Source organism: Episyrphus balteatus, chromosome 1 (genome assembly GCF_945859705.1).
Source record: "Episyrphus balteatus chromosome 1, idEpiBalt1.1, whole genome shotgun sequence".
NCBI lineage: Eukaryota > Metazoa > Arthropoda > Insecta > Diptera > Syrphidae > Episyrphus > Episyrphus balteatus.
The window spans coordinates 112238555-112257491 of NC_079134.1; the positions used below are offsets into that span (position 1 = coordinate 112238555).

At 32.3% G+C, this 18937-nt stretch overlaps 2 protein-coding genes across 9 annotated transcripts in view; one reads left to right on the forward strand and one right to left on the reverse strand.

The window, feature by feature from the left end:
• LOC129905330 (uncharacterized) overlaps positions 1–8311 on the forward strand; it is a 55186-nt gene extending 46875 nt beyond the window's left edge. For 6 of the 8 annotated variants that reach the window (XM_055980792.1, XM_055980791.1, XM_055980789.1 and 3 more), the window contains 3 exons: positions 1042–3219; positions 5375–5891; positions 7090–8311. In XM_055980792.1, coding sequence (XP_055836767.1) covers positions 1042–3219; positions 5375–5891; positions 7090–7140 — 2746 coding nt within the window. In that variant the 3' untranslated portion in view covers positions 7141–8311. Of the gene's footprint in view, positions 1–1041; positions 3220–5374; positions 5987–7089 lie in introns of all 8 variants that reach the window. The other 2 variants (XM_055980788.1, XM_055980787.1) reach the window with 2 other exon arrangements.
• Positions 8312–10153: 1842 nt separating this feature from the next.
• On the reverse strand, positions 10154–12037 carry LOC129905333 (H/ACA ribonucleoprotein complex non-core subunit NAF1). Its single transcript, XM_055980802.1, has 2 exons — positions 11839–12037; positions 10154–11772 (listed from the first exon to the last, which is right to left on the reverse strand). Exons 1-2 carry the CDS (start codon positions 11909–11911, stop codon positions 10247–10249), a joined length of 1599 nt encoding a protein of 532 aa, XP_055836777.1. The 5' UTR covers positions 11912–12037; the 3' UTR covers positions 10154–10246.
• Between the last annotated feature and the right edge of the window lie 6900 nt (positions 12038–18937).

The following is an 18937-nucleotide window of genomic DNA, read 5'->3' on the forward strand; positions in this document are numbered from 1 at the left end:
GGTTACAGCTTGCAGAGGGATCTCCCATGATCACCCCACCGTTTATACCCCGTAAATCTCATGTTTTAGGGCGTAGGACAATACACCAAAATTTAATTTTTGGAATTTATGTCCCAAGTAGCGATTCCTCTCAGTTAGCTAGTTTAGCGCCGCTAAACCAAAAATTTAAATGAATAAAACCTATGAAGCATATTTTATACACAAAACGCAACGAAACACCACTTTAAGTAATTATTAAGATGAATATTCATTTATTTATTTTAAAATCATTTTTGTTTTGCTCTTTTGAAGAGCACGTACATATAGCTAAACCATTGCGCTAAACCATTATTTAAGGTCAGGAATCGCTCGCCACTGTGTCCCATGTGAGTTATAAGACCGAAATGTGATTTAATAAAAAGGAATAAAAAGGATTTCGATCATGTGTTTTTAAAGTATTGACGCTCTATATGTCTCTATCTTTTTCTACTTATTAAAAAGAGGCAGCAATGGTCAAAACGTTAAAGTATGATAGTTATAGTAATTCGACCCATGGTCGTTTGTTGAAGAACTAAGTTGGGATTACACTGTTAAATGTAGAAATGAATAAAAATCTTTCCCAAAGGTCTCATATTGAGACACCGTCCTCAAAAAATGCTGTAATCACATTGACGGGTACTTGACATTCGGGCTGACACACAGTTTTGGTATTTCGAATTGAAGGCGCTTTAAAAGAGTGAACATAATGTTTTTGATGAAGTCAGAGGTCAACGTGTTTACTGATTTCCTTGACCGTGTAATCCTACCTTAAACCATTTATTGTGAGGTTTGAAATATAAAATAATTTAAACTGTATAAATAATGTACCAATAGTTTGAAATGCTATCATTTATTTGAAACACATTTAGTTTTTTTTTTTTTTGAATAATGTATAGGTTTAAACCTAGTTAAGTAATCTTTTTTTGGAAAAAATTTACAATACATAATCCTAAGTCCTGAAATTCATCTTTATCAACAACATCTTTATCACAAACAATTAATAGTAATGTTTAAATTTTTCAGCGTCGTATCGGATAATTACGATCCGTTTATTTCCGCTAAACGACAACTAGAAGAACTTTGCTCTCCATCGTCGTCAACGGATGGAAATATTTTTCCATCTAATTCAGTAGCTTTAACCAAAACTCCAAAATTACCTTTGTGTAGCACATCGAATAAAATGACGACCTCTTTCACGTCTCGGGGTTCCCTTACGAATCCGAGAACCGCTGTAACAACTCCAAAATCTAATTTTCATAGAACGTCGTCTCTTCGCGCACCACGAAGATCACCACTTCCAATGTCTTCGAGACCCATTTTTCTCTCATCATCCCAAAAACAACGTCCAACTATTCAACGTGGCCTTTCGGATGAAGGACCAATTTCATCCAATTTCCTCAAACCTGAGGAATACGATGAAATGCCAGTACGCGCAGTTTGTGTAAATGATTTTGCTATTTCAAATACACCTAGAGTTATTCGTCGTGATTCAAGTGCTGCTTCTAATCGCAAAACTCAAGGGTTAAAATTGCCAAATGCTGGACAAAGAAGCAAAAATGATTCACCAACACTATCACAAAGTAATCTCTTAAAAACAGACTCCCTAGCGGTATTTTTAAAGTACGAAAATGAAGCCAGGGAAAGTAACAGTTCAGTAGTAAATACCAAGGAACTCAAAGACAAAAGCAATGCATTGAGCAAGCAGAATTCTTCGAAAAGCGTTATTTCAACAGATGACCAACCCTTAGTGAATCCAAAGTCTGACATTTCCCAAACAACTGATAATTCAGTTATGAGTAATGCAAAACGTAAAAGTTTAAGGTTAGAACCTATTGTAAGACCTGTTGCAGATTCACAAAATCTGGCTTACTCTGTTAGACAATTCCCGCCAACAGTGGATTCAGAAAACACATCTTGGTCAGCCATTAAACTAAATTCAATTTTTGATAGAACAACTGATAGTGATTATATCGATCCAAAGCTGATCAATGTATGTGATAATCTTCCAATGGAACTGGGCAACGATTTAGCATCGAACTCATCATCGTCACCACCGTATACTGTTTCCGATCTTCATAATTGTGATGCTAAACAAATTGGTCGGTATGAAAATACTTGTCAATTATTATATTCAGACTCAAGTCCGAAAAAACTTCCAATCCAAAAAGATTTGTTAGCTGAAATGCCTTCAAATACAACATCGATCACTAAAAGTTGTACAAATAGCAATCGTAGTTCTGGTTGTGATAATCGTAATCTATTAAAACGAAAAATACGTTTGGGTCGAAACCAATTCCTTTACGATGCCTCACCAGAAGCTCTTGATAATGATGCTGATGATGAGGGTACCAACAGATCTTCTTGTGACCAGGACAGACGAAAGCCACTGGAACAAATATCATTTTATCCTACAGTAAGACATGATACAGACACCACACCAAATATTCCACCATTCTCACCTTCGACCTTTAATGAATTTGATTTCGAGGAATTTCTATCGGCCTTTGATAACGATGATGAGCAATTTCCATCATTATTTAAAGATTGTCGGGAATTTTTAATGAATCGTTCAACACTAAATAAACGTTCTAATGTCGATAGTCTTTCATCTTGCAGATCGCCAAAAGAGATACTTGTTAACACTACTCAGAAATATGAACAAGACATGCAGCTGAATCTTGACAGTGATGAAAACAAGAATCGTGGTGAGATTTTTATAAGTATTGAAACTGATCAAAATGAAAATGATCCACATCCAAAAAATGATCCTCTTGTTGCTGCAAATCCAAGAGCGGAAGTTGAGGAGGTAAAAATTAATGACAACAGATTTCAAAAAATCGAAGACAATGAAACTGAAGGTGAAAATTCTGGCCGTGTTGAAGACGATGAAAGTGATAATCAACTGAGAATGCGACGGATAAATTTGCTGAATGATTTTCCAAATGTTAGACTAAACAATGCGAAAAATCTAATACAGCAAATGCATGAGGATTTTCAAAATCTGCATACAGCAACAACCGTTGGTGTTGGAGAAAATTTAAATTTTCAGAGTTTGAAGCAGATCACTGAAAGCTCAAGCCATCCTGTTGATTCAGATGAAATCAACAATATTGAAGGTTATCCAGAGCTCAGAGGTGGCAATGGAGGAGAAAGCAGTGGTGCAGTTCAATCCAAGCAAAGTGCCGATTCAGCTTATGGAAGGTATGTGCATTTTAGCTAAAAACTAACATCCTAACAAAAGTAAAAATTAATTGTCTGGTTAAATTATTGGCGTTTTCGATTGGCTCTCCGGAAGCATCCGGGATCATTCACAAGCCTTCTGACAGTGTTTTATTCGCACAAAACTGACAGACAGAACGCTTCTCAGAAGAGAAATTCTCTTCTTGATTTAAAATCAGAAGCACTTATGGCGTTTTCGATTGGCTCTCCGGAAGCGTCCGGAATCATTCAGAAGCCTTCTGAAAGTGTTTTATTCGCCCGAGTTTGACAGGCAGAACGCTTCTCAGAATTAAAATTCTCTTCTTGCTTTCAAAACAGAATTCACTCAAAATCACTAATATTTAAATAATTAGATGTCTAACAAAATTTCCTAGTAGAAAAGCAAAAAATTTTTATTTGATTATTCACCAATACAGATATAAAATTTCAGAATTGAGTGAAAAAGATTGAAACTGTTTTATTGGATTTCAGAATGAGTGAATCCTTGAGTGAAACCAATCGAAAACGACATTATACATGAACAGTAAAATGTCAATTAAAAAGTACTCAATCATTCTTTTTTTGTTGACATTCAAAAATTTAAATTAAATTAAAATTTAAATTAATAAAAAGATTAAAATGGGTACCTTAATGCAGTGGAATGATTTTTTTTTAACATTTTCTTCTTCCGGCGTCTTCAGATTTATAATTTTTATAATTTTTTGGTTTGAAAAAAAAAATAATAACAATATTTGACATTTGAAATTTCACAAACACAAAATAAGGTCTGTTCCAGACTTTTTGAGAGAATTCTCTCAGTAGGAAATAAAACTACGAAAGACTGCCAAAAAGTCTGGAACAAGTTGAACACCATTATACAACACAATTTCATATTTTATGCTTAATTTGATAAACATTATGTCGTTTTCGATTGGTTTCACTCAAGAATTCACTCATTCTGAAATCGAATGGAACAGGCCAAGTCGCTTCCACTCAATTCTGTTTCTTTATTTTGTGTTTGTGAAATTTCAAATGTCAAATATTGATATTATTTTTTTTTTTTTCAAACGAAAAAAATATAAAAATTATAAATCTGAAGACGCCGGAAGAAGAAAATGTTAAAAAAAAATCATTCCACTGCATTAAGGTACCCATTTTAATCTTTTTATTAATTTAAATTTTAATTTAATTTAAATTTTTGAATGTCAACAAAAAAAGAATGATTGAGTACTTTTTAATTGACATTTTACTGTTCATGTATAATGTCGTTTTCGATTGGTTTCACTCAAGGATTCACTCATTCTGAAATCCAATAAAACAGTTTCAATCTTTTTCACTCAATTCTGAAATTTTATATCTGTATTGGTGAATAATCAAATAAAAATTTTTTGCTTTTCTACTAGGAAATTTTGTTAGACATCTAATTATTTAAATATTAGTGATTTTGAGTGAATTCTGTTTTGAAAGCAAGAAGAGAATTTTAATTCTGAGAAGCGTTCTGCCTGTCAAACTCGGGCGAATAAAACACTTTCAGAAGGCTTCTGAATGATTCCGGACGCTTCCGGAGAGCCAATCGAAAACGCCATAAATTAAAATTAATAAAAAGATTATAATGGGTACCTTAATGCAGTGGAGTGATTTTGTTTGACATTTTCTTCTTCCTTCGTCTTCAGATTTATAATTTTTATAATTTTTTCGTTTGAAAAAAAAAAGAATAATAGTTTAGAGTTGCATATTTTCGGCCGTCTCCAGTTTCCGGCCACCTTTGGGAAAATCGTTATAACTAGGGATTTCACTGGGTTTATTCCAAATTTTTGCTCGTATGCTGTTCTAACAAATAAGAGAAGAGCATAAGAGCAAAATTTTGGAATAAACCCTATGAAATCCCTAGTTATAACGATTTTCCGAAAGGTGGCCGGAAACTGGAGACGGCCGAAAATAGGCAACTCTACCCTATCAATATTTGACATTTGAAATTTCACAAACACAAAATAAAAAAACCATTGTATATCAACTCCATAGTACTATTACCATTGTATATGAATTTTATACAATGTTAATAAAAAATTCAAATTTTTAACCTACATTTACTTTAAAGTTTATTTTAAGGTTTATAATATATCTATTTAAATATACTTTTCTATTATTTTTTTTGCAGCCTCTCTCGCCAAAGTCCAAGCACTGATATTAACACAAATCATCGTAGTAATTTGTCAAAGCGCAATAAGCCAACATCAGCACCACCAGATTCACCAAAAACGGGACAGCATGTCTCCCAATGTTCCACATTAACGTCGCAAAAATATTCAAACTCGAGCAAGAATGTTGTTCAAAAGTATCGGAGTCGAAACTTAAGTTTAGGGAGTTCAAGCAGTAGTTCTGATAACTCCTTGCCACCAATCAGTACTAAAAACCTAAGTAGTGCTCTTAAAGAACATCAAACCCACATTCAGGGGTGCAAGCGCGCTTTCCTTCGAAACCCTTTATCTTCATCGCCTGCGGAAACGAAAAATAATTCTACTAAAAGCCCAGGTTCTATAAGCGATAGCAGCTGTTCCAACAATTTGAGTTCTCTATTAACACTTGGATCGTCTAACGTAAAGGTCTCAAAATTTTGTCATGAATGTGGGAGCAAATTTTTACTGGATCAAGCCAAGTTCTGTATGGATTGTGGGGTTAGAAGAATAGTCTTGAAATGAAAATATTTTCAGCTCCATTAAATTGAATACATAACTCTGTAGAATTTTTAACAATTAGAAGTTGATAGTAGGTATAATAATACAAAAATGTGTTTTATACTAATGAAATATTTTCAAAATCAGCCCAGTTAACAGCTAGATATAATATGTACCTACATAATTTTATGTGCCTTTTTAAATACATGGATAATGAGTTTGATTTTCAAAAGTTTGGAGATAAATACTGACACCGAGGCTTTTGACTTGAAATTGTTTGATATCAACTTTCATATTTTTAGATACAAACCTTAGCGCAAAATTGTAAACGGTTTAGTAAAATGCTAGAGCCATTTAAGTAATTTACTAGTATAAAATTCAGTATTCTTTTTCGCATAGTAACTTACTAAAATTGCTTTAGCATTATTTGACTAAATCGTTAAAAATTTTGCGGCATTATTTTTTCGTGAAACTTGGTATGAACTGATTTTATATAAATCTGAAAAATGATATTTGGAATTATATCGAAAGATAGCATTTTGAAATATTAAGCCATTATTGTAGACTAGGTTGATGTTCTTTTGAACACTTTTCAATCTTCATTCTCAATCGAATTAAAAACATCCCAACTTCCACGATTATTCTTGGACTTTTTGTTTGTTTTTTTGTTAATTAACCATTATCTAATAAATAATAATTCAACATTATAATTTGATAAAAATCTAATAGCCTGTTTTCACTAAACCTCAAATGAGGTGATTTCGCAACTTATCTCATTTCGAATGTCAAATTCAATTTGAAATTTAAACTGACCTAATTTCTCATTTGGGCCGTAATGAAAAAAGGATATAAGATCAGTTATTCTCACAGATTAACCTATAAAAATAACATTTATTGACGTCCAGAACTTTAAGTAATTTAATCTCCAAACAAATAAGTCTGACTACATAAACCTTTATTTAACTGAGCTTTTTGCCTATGTTATTATCATTGAATAATTATTTAACAATAATATGTACCTAATTAATCAATGATTATTATATTTGTGTTAACAAGACTGAACTTAGTTTTTACTAATACAACATAATATTTCAAAGATGAAAACAAAAAATATTGTTCAATCTTATATTGCTTATTTTAAATTGTAAGTTTAATGTATATTCATCCTTTAATTGTTCATTCTTTTTTCATACAACAGACACCACGAAAAAATAATATGAAATGCTGTGAGAAAAAAGGTGGAAAATAACAAACAGTGCTATTTATGGATGGAATATTTAAAATAAAATTATAAGTGCATTTAAAGAAATGTTTAAAAAAAAAAAAAATAACAAAGAATTATCTTGTATTTAAAATTAATTGTACCTACATATGTTTTTACATTCATCTTTAATATTTATATAAGCATTCACCCAAAAATATAAAGCATGAACATGCATATATTTTGTATACAAAAAATAAAGAATATTAAACTCAAGCACAAATCAGCTTCTTTGCACAACAAAGCAGTGTTTATTTTTCTCGTCGTAATAAAAAGAATAATACCGTTTTCGTTGGTTACTGGCGTTTTTAATTGGCAATCTGGAAGGAAAAAAAAGCAATCTGAAAGCGTTCAATTGGGCAAAACTGACAGTTCTAATTCTGAATAAAAGAGAATTTAGGCTTAACTACATTGGCTCAAAAAGTGAAAAAGTACAAAAGTGAAAATTTTGAAACTTATTTTTGTATAGTTTTTCGGGCTAAAAAATTAAAACAAATGATGCAGAAAGCTTATTTTTTGGTTTAAAAAACAATTTGTATACTCTTTTTCACAAAAAAATTGCGCTAGCCAGAAAAAAAATATTTTCACTTTTGTACTTTTTCAAAAAGTGGTGTATGTAGTTAAGCCTTTTCTCTTCTGGTTTCAAAAACAGAATCAGAAGCAGAATCACTCACACATTTATAGAGCAGCACAAAATGTTTGCAGCATAAAAACAAATGAAATTTGGCGCGAACTTTGTATATAAAATCTATAGTACTATCATGAAAAAAAACAGCGCCATCAAAAAAGTAGCTAGCGAACGAACTAAAAACTATGTCAAATTTCAAACAGAAATGTATATCTCATCTCTTTACTCCCATTATTGAATTCGATCTAAGCGCCCTCGCGACCACTCAGGTAGCGAACAAACTAAAAAAATTCACTTCATGATAGTACTATAGATTTTATATACAAACTCAACTAATACATTCACACCAAACATCAGATTCTTCGGAATAAAAAATAAAAAAAAACTGTTCAATTGGGATTCCGAATCGAAGAACAATTCCGGATTGCCAATTAAAAACGCCATAATTTTAGTTCTTTATTGGGTGCGTTCACGTACGCACAGATACACTATCCAAGATACTTAAGTATCCCCTGAGTTTGTCAACACGAATCAGCTGTTCTTCAAATCTCCCATCATAGAGGAAGGAATACCTAGAGATCCGATTCGTAACCCCTTTGCCTTAAACACCCGCAAATTTAATTTCGTTTAATTGGTATACATCTCTCTTATTTTTCTCTTGTTTTCCTATCTGTGCATTTAAATGGCACCAACACATTCAACTGTGGAGTTGTGCTCAAAACAATTAAAAACTATTTAAGTGCTCAGTAGATGAATTAATTCATAAAAAAATAATATAATAAATTCAAAACACGAACCTTTTTTTTTATAGCGTGAGTTACCTAAATATTTTAAAATTTTTCCTCGAAATATTGAACAAATGTTTGGTTTTGTCACTAATATTAAAAGCTTGTAATTTTTTATGTATGGAATCTTCATTAAAAACAAATAAAGGTTCTTAATTTCGCAGAAAAACTTCATAATGTCGGACTCTTAAAACTCTTGTCCGATTTTTGTAACGTGAGTTACCATCATAACTTTATTTCTCCCAAGCAAATGCTAAAAATAAAGAACATTTTTTTTGTTAATTATGAAAGTAATAATTATTTCTATCTTCGTGACCTTTTAATCAATATAATGAATCCTAAGCGGGCTTTAGGTCGTTATTGAATACTTAAAAACACTGTCAACGTTTTAAACGTGGTTACGTTCTTCGTCAGGACTAGTATGCTATGTATTTAATTTTAAGAGTTTTCTTAAAATTGTCGGTTTTGGTTATTGGTTTCTTTTTTAAATTTCAAATATTTCAAAATTCTAAATTTAAAGCCTTGAAAAAGACGTTTTAAATCTTCGAAATTTCAAAATATAAAAATTAATTTAATTTTTGATAAGAAATTCAAAATTTGTTATCAATACTAATCTACAAGTTGAATAAAAAGTTTAACCCAAAAAGCCTCTTTTAACAAATTGACTATAAATATTGCTAAGCCCTTCGCAATCTGATCTTCTATTGACTGTATTTTCTGTATCTAAGATATGTAGCATTTCTAGTAACATTCTCTTATTGTAGTGATTTTCATTCTGTAAAATATCTACGTTATTAAAGTCTGGCCCATGTCCTTCATGTATACAATGCAAAGCTATAGCTGTTTTTTGTGAATTTTCGTTATTAATATCTGACCTATGACCAGCTATACGATTTTTGAGCTTTTGCATTGAAGTTCCTACATAAACTGAACAACAATTGTTTGTACCATCTCCTAAACAACTTATCTTATAAACAATATTTGATTTTTCATTTTTTGCCATTTTTCCTTTTAAGTTTGAAAATAATAAAGTTCTTAAAATATTTACTGGTTTAAAAGCTATTCTTACATTTTCTTTATTCCGTATAGGAGCATTTAAAATTCTATAAAGATAAGGAATATATAGAACACTTTTATATGAAAATTGTGAAACATTCTTTTTATACCATGGAACGTAACCACGTTTGAAACGTTGACAGTGTTTTTAAGTATTCAATAACGACCTAAAGCCCGCTTAGGATTCAATATATGAAAGTAATAGTTATGCTCCATTAATAGATAGTAATTTCGTATCAATTTATATTAAAATTAACAAAAAAAAATTATTTATATATAGGAAATTTTTGTGAATGTAACGTGAGTTACCATGGAATTGCCCCTTATATTTTTTTGAAGAAATTGGCCATTAGGTGGGAGAATTTGAGTATCCCAAATTTATGTTATGCACACAAATTGTACCGCTGTTCTATACCCTTTTTGTGTGCGATCTGCATAAAAAGGACTTGAGCGATTTTAAAAATTTCTCTGCGTCCCTGAAATTTTCGAATTAAATTATCTGAAATTTCATTCATGTAAATAATAAAAGCTCTTCAAAATATATACAAAATGTATTTTTTAGTAAGATACAATTTCTTAAAACTTCATAATTAATAGGTATTATTAAAACAATACAAAAAAAGGGTTACTGCGAAGGCGGGGGCTGTTGCAGATGTGGCGGTGGGAAAAGTGGCTGTTGCATTCCCTGAGGGGGTGGATAAATCGCATACGGGTTTACAACCAATCCAGGATTAATCGGAGGGGGGTGTTGATAAGGCGAGTTGTTATTGAAATTTTGCCTAATGTATCCACTTTGCAAATGTCCCGGCATCTGATATTGTGGCTGGTTAAACATTGGCGCTTGATTGAAATTCGAATGCCAACTATTCCCAACCATGTTGTAATTTCCTTGACTATGGGGCTGCCTTACTCCGCGACTACTATAGTTACCCCTATATGGTCTCCTTGGAGTATATGTACCTCTGCCCGAATATGTTAAACCTCCCGAAGATTGCCTCTTTCTATTGGGTCTCCTAGCTGACCGCTCTTCTTCGTCATCTGAATAATCTATAAATCTTGGTGGTGGCTCCACATCGTTTTCCCAACTGGCATCAGAACCACGAACTTTCATTAAATTTGCCAGAACTATGAACTGAGTATGTTCTGTTCTGGGAGCCACATATACAAGCTGACCAACTTCGATACCCTTTTCTTTGATTTCCTTATTCGAATTGAACCGGACGCAGTACAATGGATCCGAAACCTGCCCAAGAACATCAAATACTTCACCCAGTACTTTTCTGCCCTTGTCTCTAAACAACACTGTTTCCAAATCCAAAGGAACAGTTCCGGGTAACGCACTTACTAAAACAAGTTGTTCGACAATCGAATGAATCTTGCCAAGTTCAGTGCATTCTTCTTCGGGAACTGTTATGTGCAAATCTTCAATAGGAGGCAAATCCTCCAATTGAAGCTCACCTTTAACTCTTGGTTGACGTGAGGTGCGATTATTTCCCTCATCTTCCTCATCATCATCTACTTCATTGTCAAACATATCTAAATTAATTGTGTCACGTTTTTCACTCAAAAACTCAACATCTGATGTCGAGGAATCTGAATCAATTTCTACGCATCGATTTTGATACGTCAGTGGAACTGGAACTTCGCAAACATCGTCATCAGAATCCGTATCATATTGAGCTAGAAGGGCCAAAGATGAAGACGACTGGTTAGGGTCTGCGTCTTTTTCGATTTTGACTGAAGTAAGTGGTGGGCTTGGAATTACATCCGAAATAGGTTTTGTATGTTCTTCATCATTTACTGTCTTCGGGGATTCAGAAGCTATATCATCAGCTGCCGTTGGTGTTTTTTCATCCACAGTAACGCTTTTAGCGTTACCAGGGAGTTGGTCTAATCTATACTCATCGGAATTGCTTTCAATGGTGTTTGTATCATTATGTGATAATTCTTGGCTTACAAATTCCTTTTGCTCTACATTGATTTCTGATCCAGATTTATCAGGGGGATTCTCCAAGTCATTGTTCAATTTATTTTGTGTAGATTGGTCAACAATCTCACCTGAGTGTACATCACTATCAGGAAGAGTAGCATCTTTCACTTCAGCATTGTTTTGTTTGGATTCATGAACAGGTTCATCTGTACTCCCTAAATCTGAAACAAAACAAAAAACAAATTTTTTGATAGACTTCGATATTCAAAGTTGTTTGTTATAAATACCATGCTGTATGGAAGGATCAATTGAATTTCCTGTTGCACTACCACAGTTATTAGAACTCATGGCCTTGTCCATATAATATGTTGTTGGATTTTTTTTTGGAAAATTAAAATTCTATCAAATGCTTCTGCTTGCACGTGTTCTGTTTTTGTATAATTTTGATTCAATTTAAAACTAAACTGTATACCAACCAAAGATAATACATAAATGAGAGTTGTTTCAAAAATCATTGGAAATTTGCAAAATTTGTCCTTGTCTTCTCTTTCTTTTTACACATTTGATTTTGACATTTTAAACTAGGCGAAAACCAAAACAAAATACATTAGTGCCTGGCTACACGGTGATTTTTCAATCGCCTAAGCAGTGAGTTTGTTGGCAAGAGGGATGATGAGTGAAGGGGGAAGATGCTCACGAAGGGAATTGAATTTTCTGAGGGTAGTACAGTTCCATTGCTAAATTGTTCCTCTTTTTGACGTTTGTTCCTAGAAAATGTAAAAGTGGAACGTGATTGGAACTCTTCAAAAAGTTAAGCCCAAAGAAATCTCCGGGCTAAACAACTAAGCCCAAGGGGCTAAGGTGTTGTTGTATTTAACATGTAAATTGCTTAGCCCAGACTGCGTTTTTTTTTGTCTAGTTAAGACCTGTTGTAATAAAAAACACACCTATTGTCAGCTATTACATGTAGTCTCAAGAGGCGCGACTCTTTTTAAACATAAATGAGTGCAAAAGAGAAAAAAGATAAAGAAAAAATTTATCCGACCGGAGAGTCAGGGTCGTGAGGCTTCGTGTAATTGTGACTTGGGAAATAGCTTTCCACGCCATCTACCACTTGTAGCGACAACCCGAAAATGATATAGATTTTTTTTCGATTTGCAGTTCAATGTAGTTTCCATAAGAAAAAAACAAAAAAGACCTCGAAAGACATTTATTTTACGAATTAATTTTATATGAACGAGTATCAATTTTATGATTGTAATACTACGTTTCCACCTACCCTAAATCCGAGATTTAGCTAAGTAGATTTAGAATAAATCTCGAGATTTATTTTAAATCTACTTCGCTAAATCTCAGATTTGGGTTTAGCTACCCTAAATCTAAGATTTTCACCTACTTTCAATCCGAGATTTAGAATAAAACTCGAGATTAATGCTGAATCTACTTAGGTAAATCTCGGATTTAGTGTAGGTGGAAACGTAGTATAAAATGATAATAATATGTGTTTATATCTAAATCAGGTTTAAAATATATCAGAAAGAATAATAACTCCTATTTAATTTTTCTCCAAAAAGGGAAGCAAATCGCAGGAAACAACAACAAATACTACAAAAAATATAGAAACTATTTTCGTTTAATTTTCTTTCAAAATTGTTGAAAATAAAAAAAATGCTTACCTACTATTATTTGTGAAAAAGCAAAACAAATAAAAGAATAATTTAATAATTTCTATATTTTTTATAGTATTTTCTGTTGTTTTCAGGCGATTCGCTTGCATTTTTTAAATACAAATTACACAGGTATTATTATACTTTTTGATGTATTTTAAACCTGATTTAGATATAAACACATATTATTATCATTTTACAATCATAACATTGATACTCGTACATATAAAATTCGTAAAATAAATGTTTTTCGAGGTCTTTTTTATTTGTTCTTATGGAAATTACATTGAGCGGCAAATCGGAAAATAATCTATATAACTTTCGGGTTTTCGTCGCTATCCACCAGGTGCCGTGATGCCAAGTGTCAATAGCTGACATTAGGTGCGTCCCACCAAGGGCACGTTCAAAGAGCTAACATAAAGCTATTGGGATTTTAAGCAATCTTTCTTTGTCTTTTTCCTTTCTATCATAACTGTTTTTTGAAGAAGAACAAGAAAAATCCAACCAATCAAATTTAATCAATTCTGAGGAAAACAAACGCATACATGCTCAATACATAAACACATGCATGCACAAGCATATACATAGACATACACGCTCAAAAATTTTCAAATCTTCCTCAAAATTGAAATGTCAAAAGTTTCTTTTTTCTGTTTTTTTTTTCTTCGACACTGACGTTTGGCTTAAAAGCCCAATCGGATAGCTTTTAGTTGTTGTAAACAATGTTAAAAAAAAGGAAGGAGACGAACCATTTTTTGTCAAAAAATAATCTGGAGGTATCCGAGAATTTCTGGTATAAATCAGGTATACGCATAGCCGTAGCTAGGATTTTATTTCGGGGGGGGTTACCTCAGACCGAACAAATTTTTTTTTTAAGATTCACAAAACTTTTTTATGTAACTGCAGTCGATTCTTAATTCCGCTAAAGCAAATGGTCATTAGAACTGTGTCAGAGCGAAAAATTTGCCAATATCCTTTTTAAGTATTTTTAGGAGAGAAATTCATAGTTAAAAGTTTAAAATAGCTCTGCTTACGGTAGAAGAATTTAAGAATGTACCGAATATAAAATGGCCGAATATTCGGCGGCATCTCTAGTTTAAATTGGTACAAGGAGTGATAAGTTGTTTGATATAAATTGCGAGCGTTAGCGAGCAAGAAAATTTTTTTGAAGAAATAAATTTGAACCATTATTAGGCTTTATACAAAAAATAATTTCGCACAATTTTATATATAAAAACATTGAAAAATGAAATTTTTCTCCCACTAAAATTTTGTAGCAAAAAATGAAATATTCTATTATATCAATTTAGTTCTAAATTAAATCGGGAATACTTAAAAATAAAAATTTTACATAATCCAAGTTGTTTGGCATGAGCTAATTTTCTAATTTGAAACAATTTGATAAATAGAAAGCTAAAAATACAACGAAAAATTTTACATAGGTAGGTACTCTCTGAAATAAAAGGATAAGATGTCGGAAAGACTTAAATAGATTTAACGGTAATATTTCAAAAACGAGATGTTATCGAATATTTTTATCTTCGGATTCGAGTTCAGCAACCCTTTGAAAAAGTATAGTTTAGCCTCGACGACAAAAACCTTGTAGTGTTATTTAAAGGGTTCTTAAGAAAACATTTTAAGGTGTTTACATAGTGCTTTAGGAAATGATCAAAGAGGTAAAAACTAGTTTTTTGAAAATCCCTTACCAAACGTTGTAATGGACCACAAAATTGTTGTTTTTCCTTATAAAAACTTCATCGACAGCTTCTTTAACGATACGAAATTGGTAGAGACTTTTAGGGAGATTTTCAGATAGGTAATTAAATTACTAAAATTACAAAAAGATACCATTTAGTACTTCAAATATTAGACTTGTAGGTATTTTTACTTGCTCAATAGGGCAAGTATTGGTTTCGTGTAAAAAAAAAAATTCGAGGTTTTAATCAAAACTAACATTACGATGATGGAGAAGCCCAAAAAAGTGGGTTTCGTCATGACGTCCGTCGGTCTGTGCGTCGGTGCGTCGGTGCGTCCGTGCGTCCATCTGTACAAGTAGCTACAGCCTAAACGAGTGGACGGATTTTCTTGAAATTTGGTATGGATGTTTTTTTCGTAATTTCCAAGGTTGGTTTTTTTTTGTTTTTTAATATCTCGCTTAGAACGTATACCTCCCATACAAAATTTTCGAGTTATTGCAATTTTATCGAAAACGGCTCTAACGATTTCGATTAAATTTAGCACACGTAATGCTGTATATAGTTCTAACATAACTGCGTTTTTAGTTTTTCTCAAAAAATACGGATAGTGGAAATATGGTCTTTAAATATTTTAAATCGCGGATGTCGGCTCTTCCCGTACATTATTATGGAGTTATTGCAATTTTCTCAAAAATGGCTCTAAGGATTTTGATAAAATTTTGCATACGTAATATTCAAAGTAATTGCAGTAAAAATGCGTTTTTAGTTTTTCTCAAAAAAGTCAAGTCAAATAAAAAAAAAATTTATTTAACTAACATTTGGCCTCCATGCCGGCTCTTCCCCTACATCAACCAAATTTCTTAAAAATGTATATAGAGGCAGCTCTAATAACCTACAAGTAAGCTAACATAAAAGTGCTTTGAACTGCAAGAGCAAGTACGTGCGGCCCCAGTCGTGCATTTTATTTTATACTACATCCTTTGATTTTCTGAAAAAAAAAATTTTCGGGGGGGGTTAAACCCCCAAAACACCCCCCCTAAATACGGCTATGGGTATACGAGTGATCAGCTGATAAACATTTGGCCTTTTTTTATTTTGATTACTTTTCGGGCAATTATTCAGCTTGAAAGCAAAAAGAAACATTTGCAAGAAATAAAGTTAAATCGATTGTACAAGTACTATTCAACAATAAAAAAAATGTAGTTTGCTCAAAAGAAACAATTTTCTGTTTTCAATATTTACCTTATACTATGTTTCCACCTACCCTAAATCCGAGATTTAGCTAAGTAGATTTACGGCCATATTATTCACTAGTTTAAAAAATACATCTGGATGTAAACAATGTCAAATATTAAAAATAAATCCAATTCCATAATATTCACTACTTAAATCCAATCTTAAATCCAATTTTTTAAATCCAATCTCGTTAAATCCAAACAAATTTAAACTGCTCTCTGGAGGTCTGTTAAACTTTATAAATCCAGATGTAAAATTAATTTTCACAGTGCAGTTGTTTTTTCACGTATTTTGTGAAGGAAAAATAAAGATAAATGCAAATTATACAAAATTTATTGAATAAACACATAATTTTTTTTGAGTGAATAATATGACCAAACAATTAAATCCTTGGATTTATGAAATTCAGATTAAATGGATTGGATTTAAAATTAACTTAAATCCAAACTAAATCCAGAGTGAATAATATGGCCGTTAGAATAAATTTAGATTAATCTCGAAATTTATTCTAAATCCCGGACTGATGGTAGGTGAAATTCTTGGATTTAGGGTAGATGAACCTAAATCCACGATTTAGCGAAGTAGATTTATAATAAATCTCGAGACTTATTCTAAATCTACTTACCTAAATCTCGGATTTAGGTTAGGTGGAAACGTAGTATTAGAGGATATAATATATGGAGTGCTTGTGCTGTTAGTTCCGTGAAGCTTTTATAGAGGGCTCTAGTTTCTTTAAGTTTTTCGATGAGTGCATGCTTTCATTTCATCAACATGTCATCAACAAGTGTGTTTATTTACAGCTGCGACACCGGACTCTCACTGAAAAACGAAGGCAGTGACCCCTATCCATGCATATGGCGTTACAATGTATTAGGTATAGGAACGAGCACTCCATATATTATATCCTCTAATACTACGTAATCCGAGATTTAGCTTAGTAGATTAACGGCCATATTATTCACTAGTTTAAAATATACATCTGGATGTAAAGAATGTCAAATGTCAAAAATAAATCCAAGTCCATAATATTCACTACTTAAATCCAATCTTAAATCCAATCTCGTTAAATCCAAACAAATTTAAACTGCTCTCTGGAGGTCTGTTTAACTTTATAAATCCAGATGTAAAATTCATTTTCACAGTGTTCAGTTATCTTGTCAAGTATTTTGTGAAGGAATAATAGAAATAAATGCAAATTATACAAAAATTATTGAATAATCACATAATTTTTTTTGAGTGAATAATATGAACAAAAAATTAAATCCTTGGATTTATAAAATTCAGATTTAAGTGATTGGATTTAAATTTAACTTCAATCCAAACTAAATCCAGAGTGAATAATATGGCCGTAAGCATAAATCTCGAGTTTTATTCTAAATCTCGGATTGAAAGTAGGTGAAAATCTTAGATTTAGGGTAGTTGAACCCAAATCTGAGATTAATCGAGGTAGATTTAAAATAAATCTCGAGATTTATTCTAAATCTACTTAGCTAAATCTCGGATTTAACGTAGGTGGAAACATAAGGGGTATTCACGATACGATGGTCTTGTATCATTGCAAAAGTGTAAAATCTTACAACACTACAACAACAAAATATACGGATTAAAATTTTACAACAGTTTTGCACTTTTGCTATACCCTATTCTATTGCAAAACAAGAATACAATAGAGTAAAATTATTTTTGACAGATGGCAGCTCACGTTGCCCATGATAAACAGTTTGTCTTTTTTATTCTGTTTATTATGGTTGTAGGCTTGTCGGTACTCATGTCCCGTAATTTAGTTTCTTTTGATGAAAAATAATTTGTGAAAATTAATTAACCCGAACAAAACAAAGAATTAAATTATAAAAAATGGAAAAAAAGAAGAAGCAACAGTGGAGGAACAACCTTTGTTGAAAAAAAACATCATGGATTTCATTCATGCTTCAATATTTACTACAGATAAGAAAAGGGGCCTTCACGATCTATTGTAAAAAAATAAAATTTTACATTTTTACAAGGCATTTTTTGTTGCACCAGATCGTGAATACCCTTATAGTATAAGATATTTACATATTTTTTTAGTAGCAAGATTTGGGTTTCCCAGATAGCCTATCCGATAGGTGTTTGAACGTGCCCATTAGGTACGTCCCACCAAGTGAGATCTCTGAGGGCTCAGAGATTTTTAAGTGAGACACAAAATTTCAGCAGACCGCTCACTTTTTGTTCTGAGATTTCTGAGACGAAAATTTTTTGCATTCAATTTCTCAGTTTTCTTTCTCTTTAGGGGGGTTCACATTGACTAACTTACCGCACAGCCCAGCAGCAATTTGGTCTGATCTGATGCTGTTTTGATAATGTGAACACCCATCCGACGGCCTGTCCGGTTTGCCGGATGGTTTTCAAAAAATTTTGATTTTTTGGTGGTCGGACGGACATGTTAGGTCAGCTTAATTGTACGCGCCTCACAGAATGATTATCAAAAGAAGATTCGATGAAAGGGTCAAGCCTCTTGAGGCTTCATGTAATGGCTGACTAGTCAATTAAACGACGTCTGTCCGGCAGACAGTGACCGATGACAGGTTGTAGATGACAGATGGGGCATTTCACGTGAAACCAGCAGCGAAAAATGTGGTGGGTCGTCAAATTTGTTCATATTTGGTATATGTATTCCTCAATCGATTTAAAAAATACATCTGGAAGGATTTTGAATTTAAAGCTCTGATAGCGGAGTTATGGGCTTCTAAAGTTTTGAAAAACTCTGGGAAGAGTTTATTTGAAAAATTTATATAAATTAAACGAAG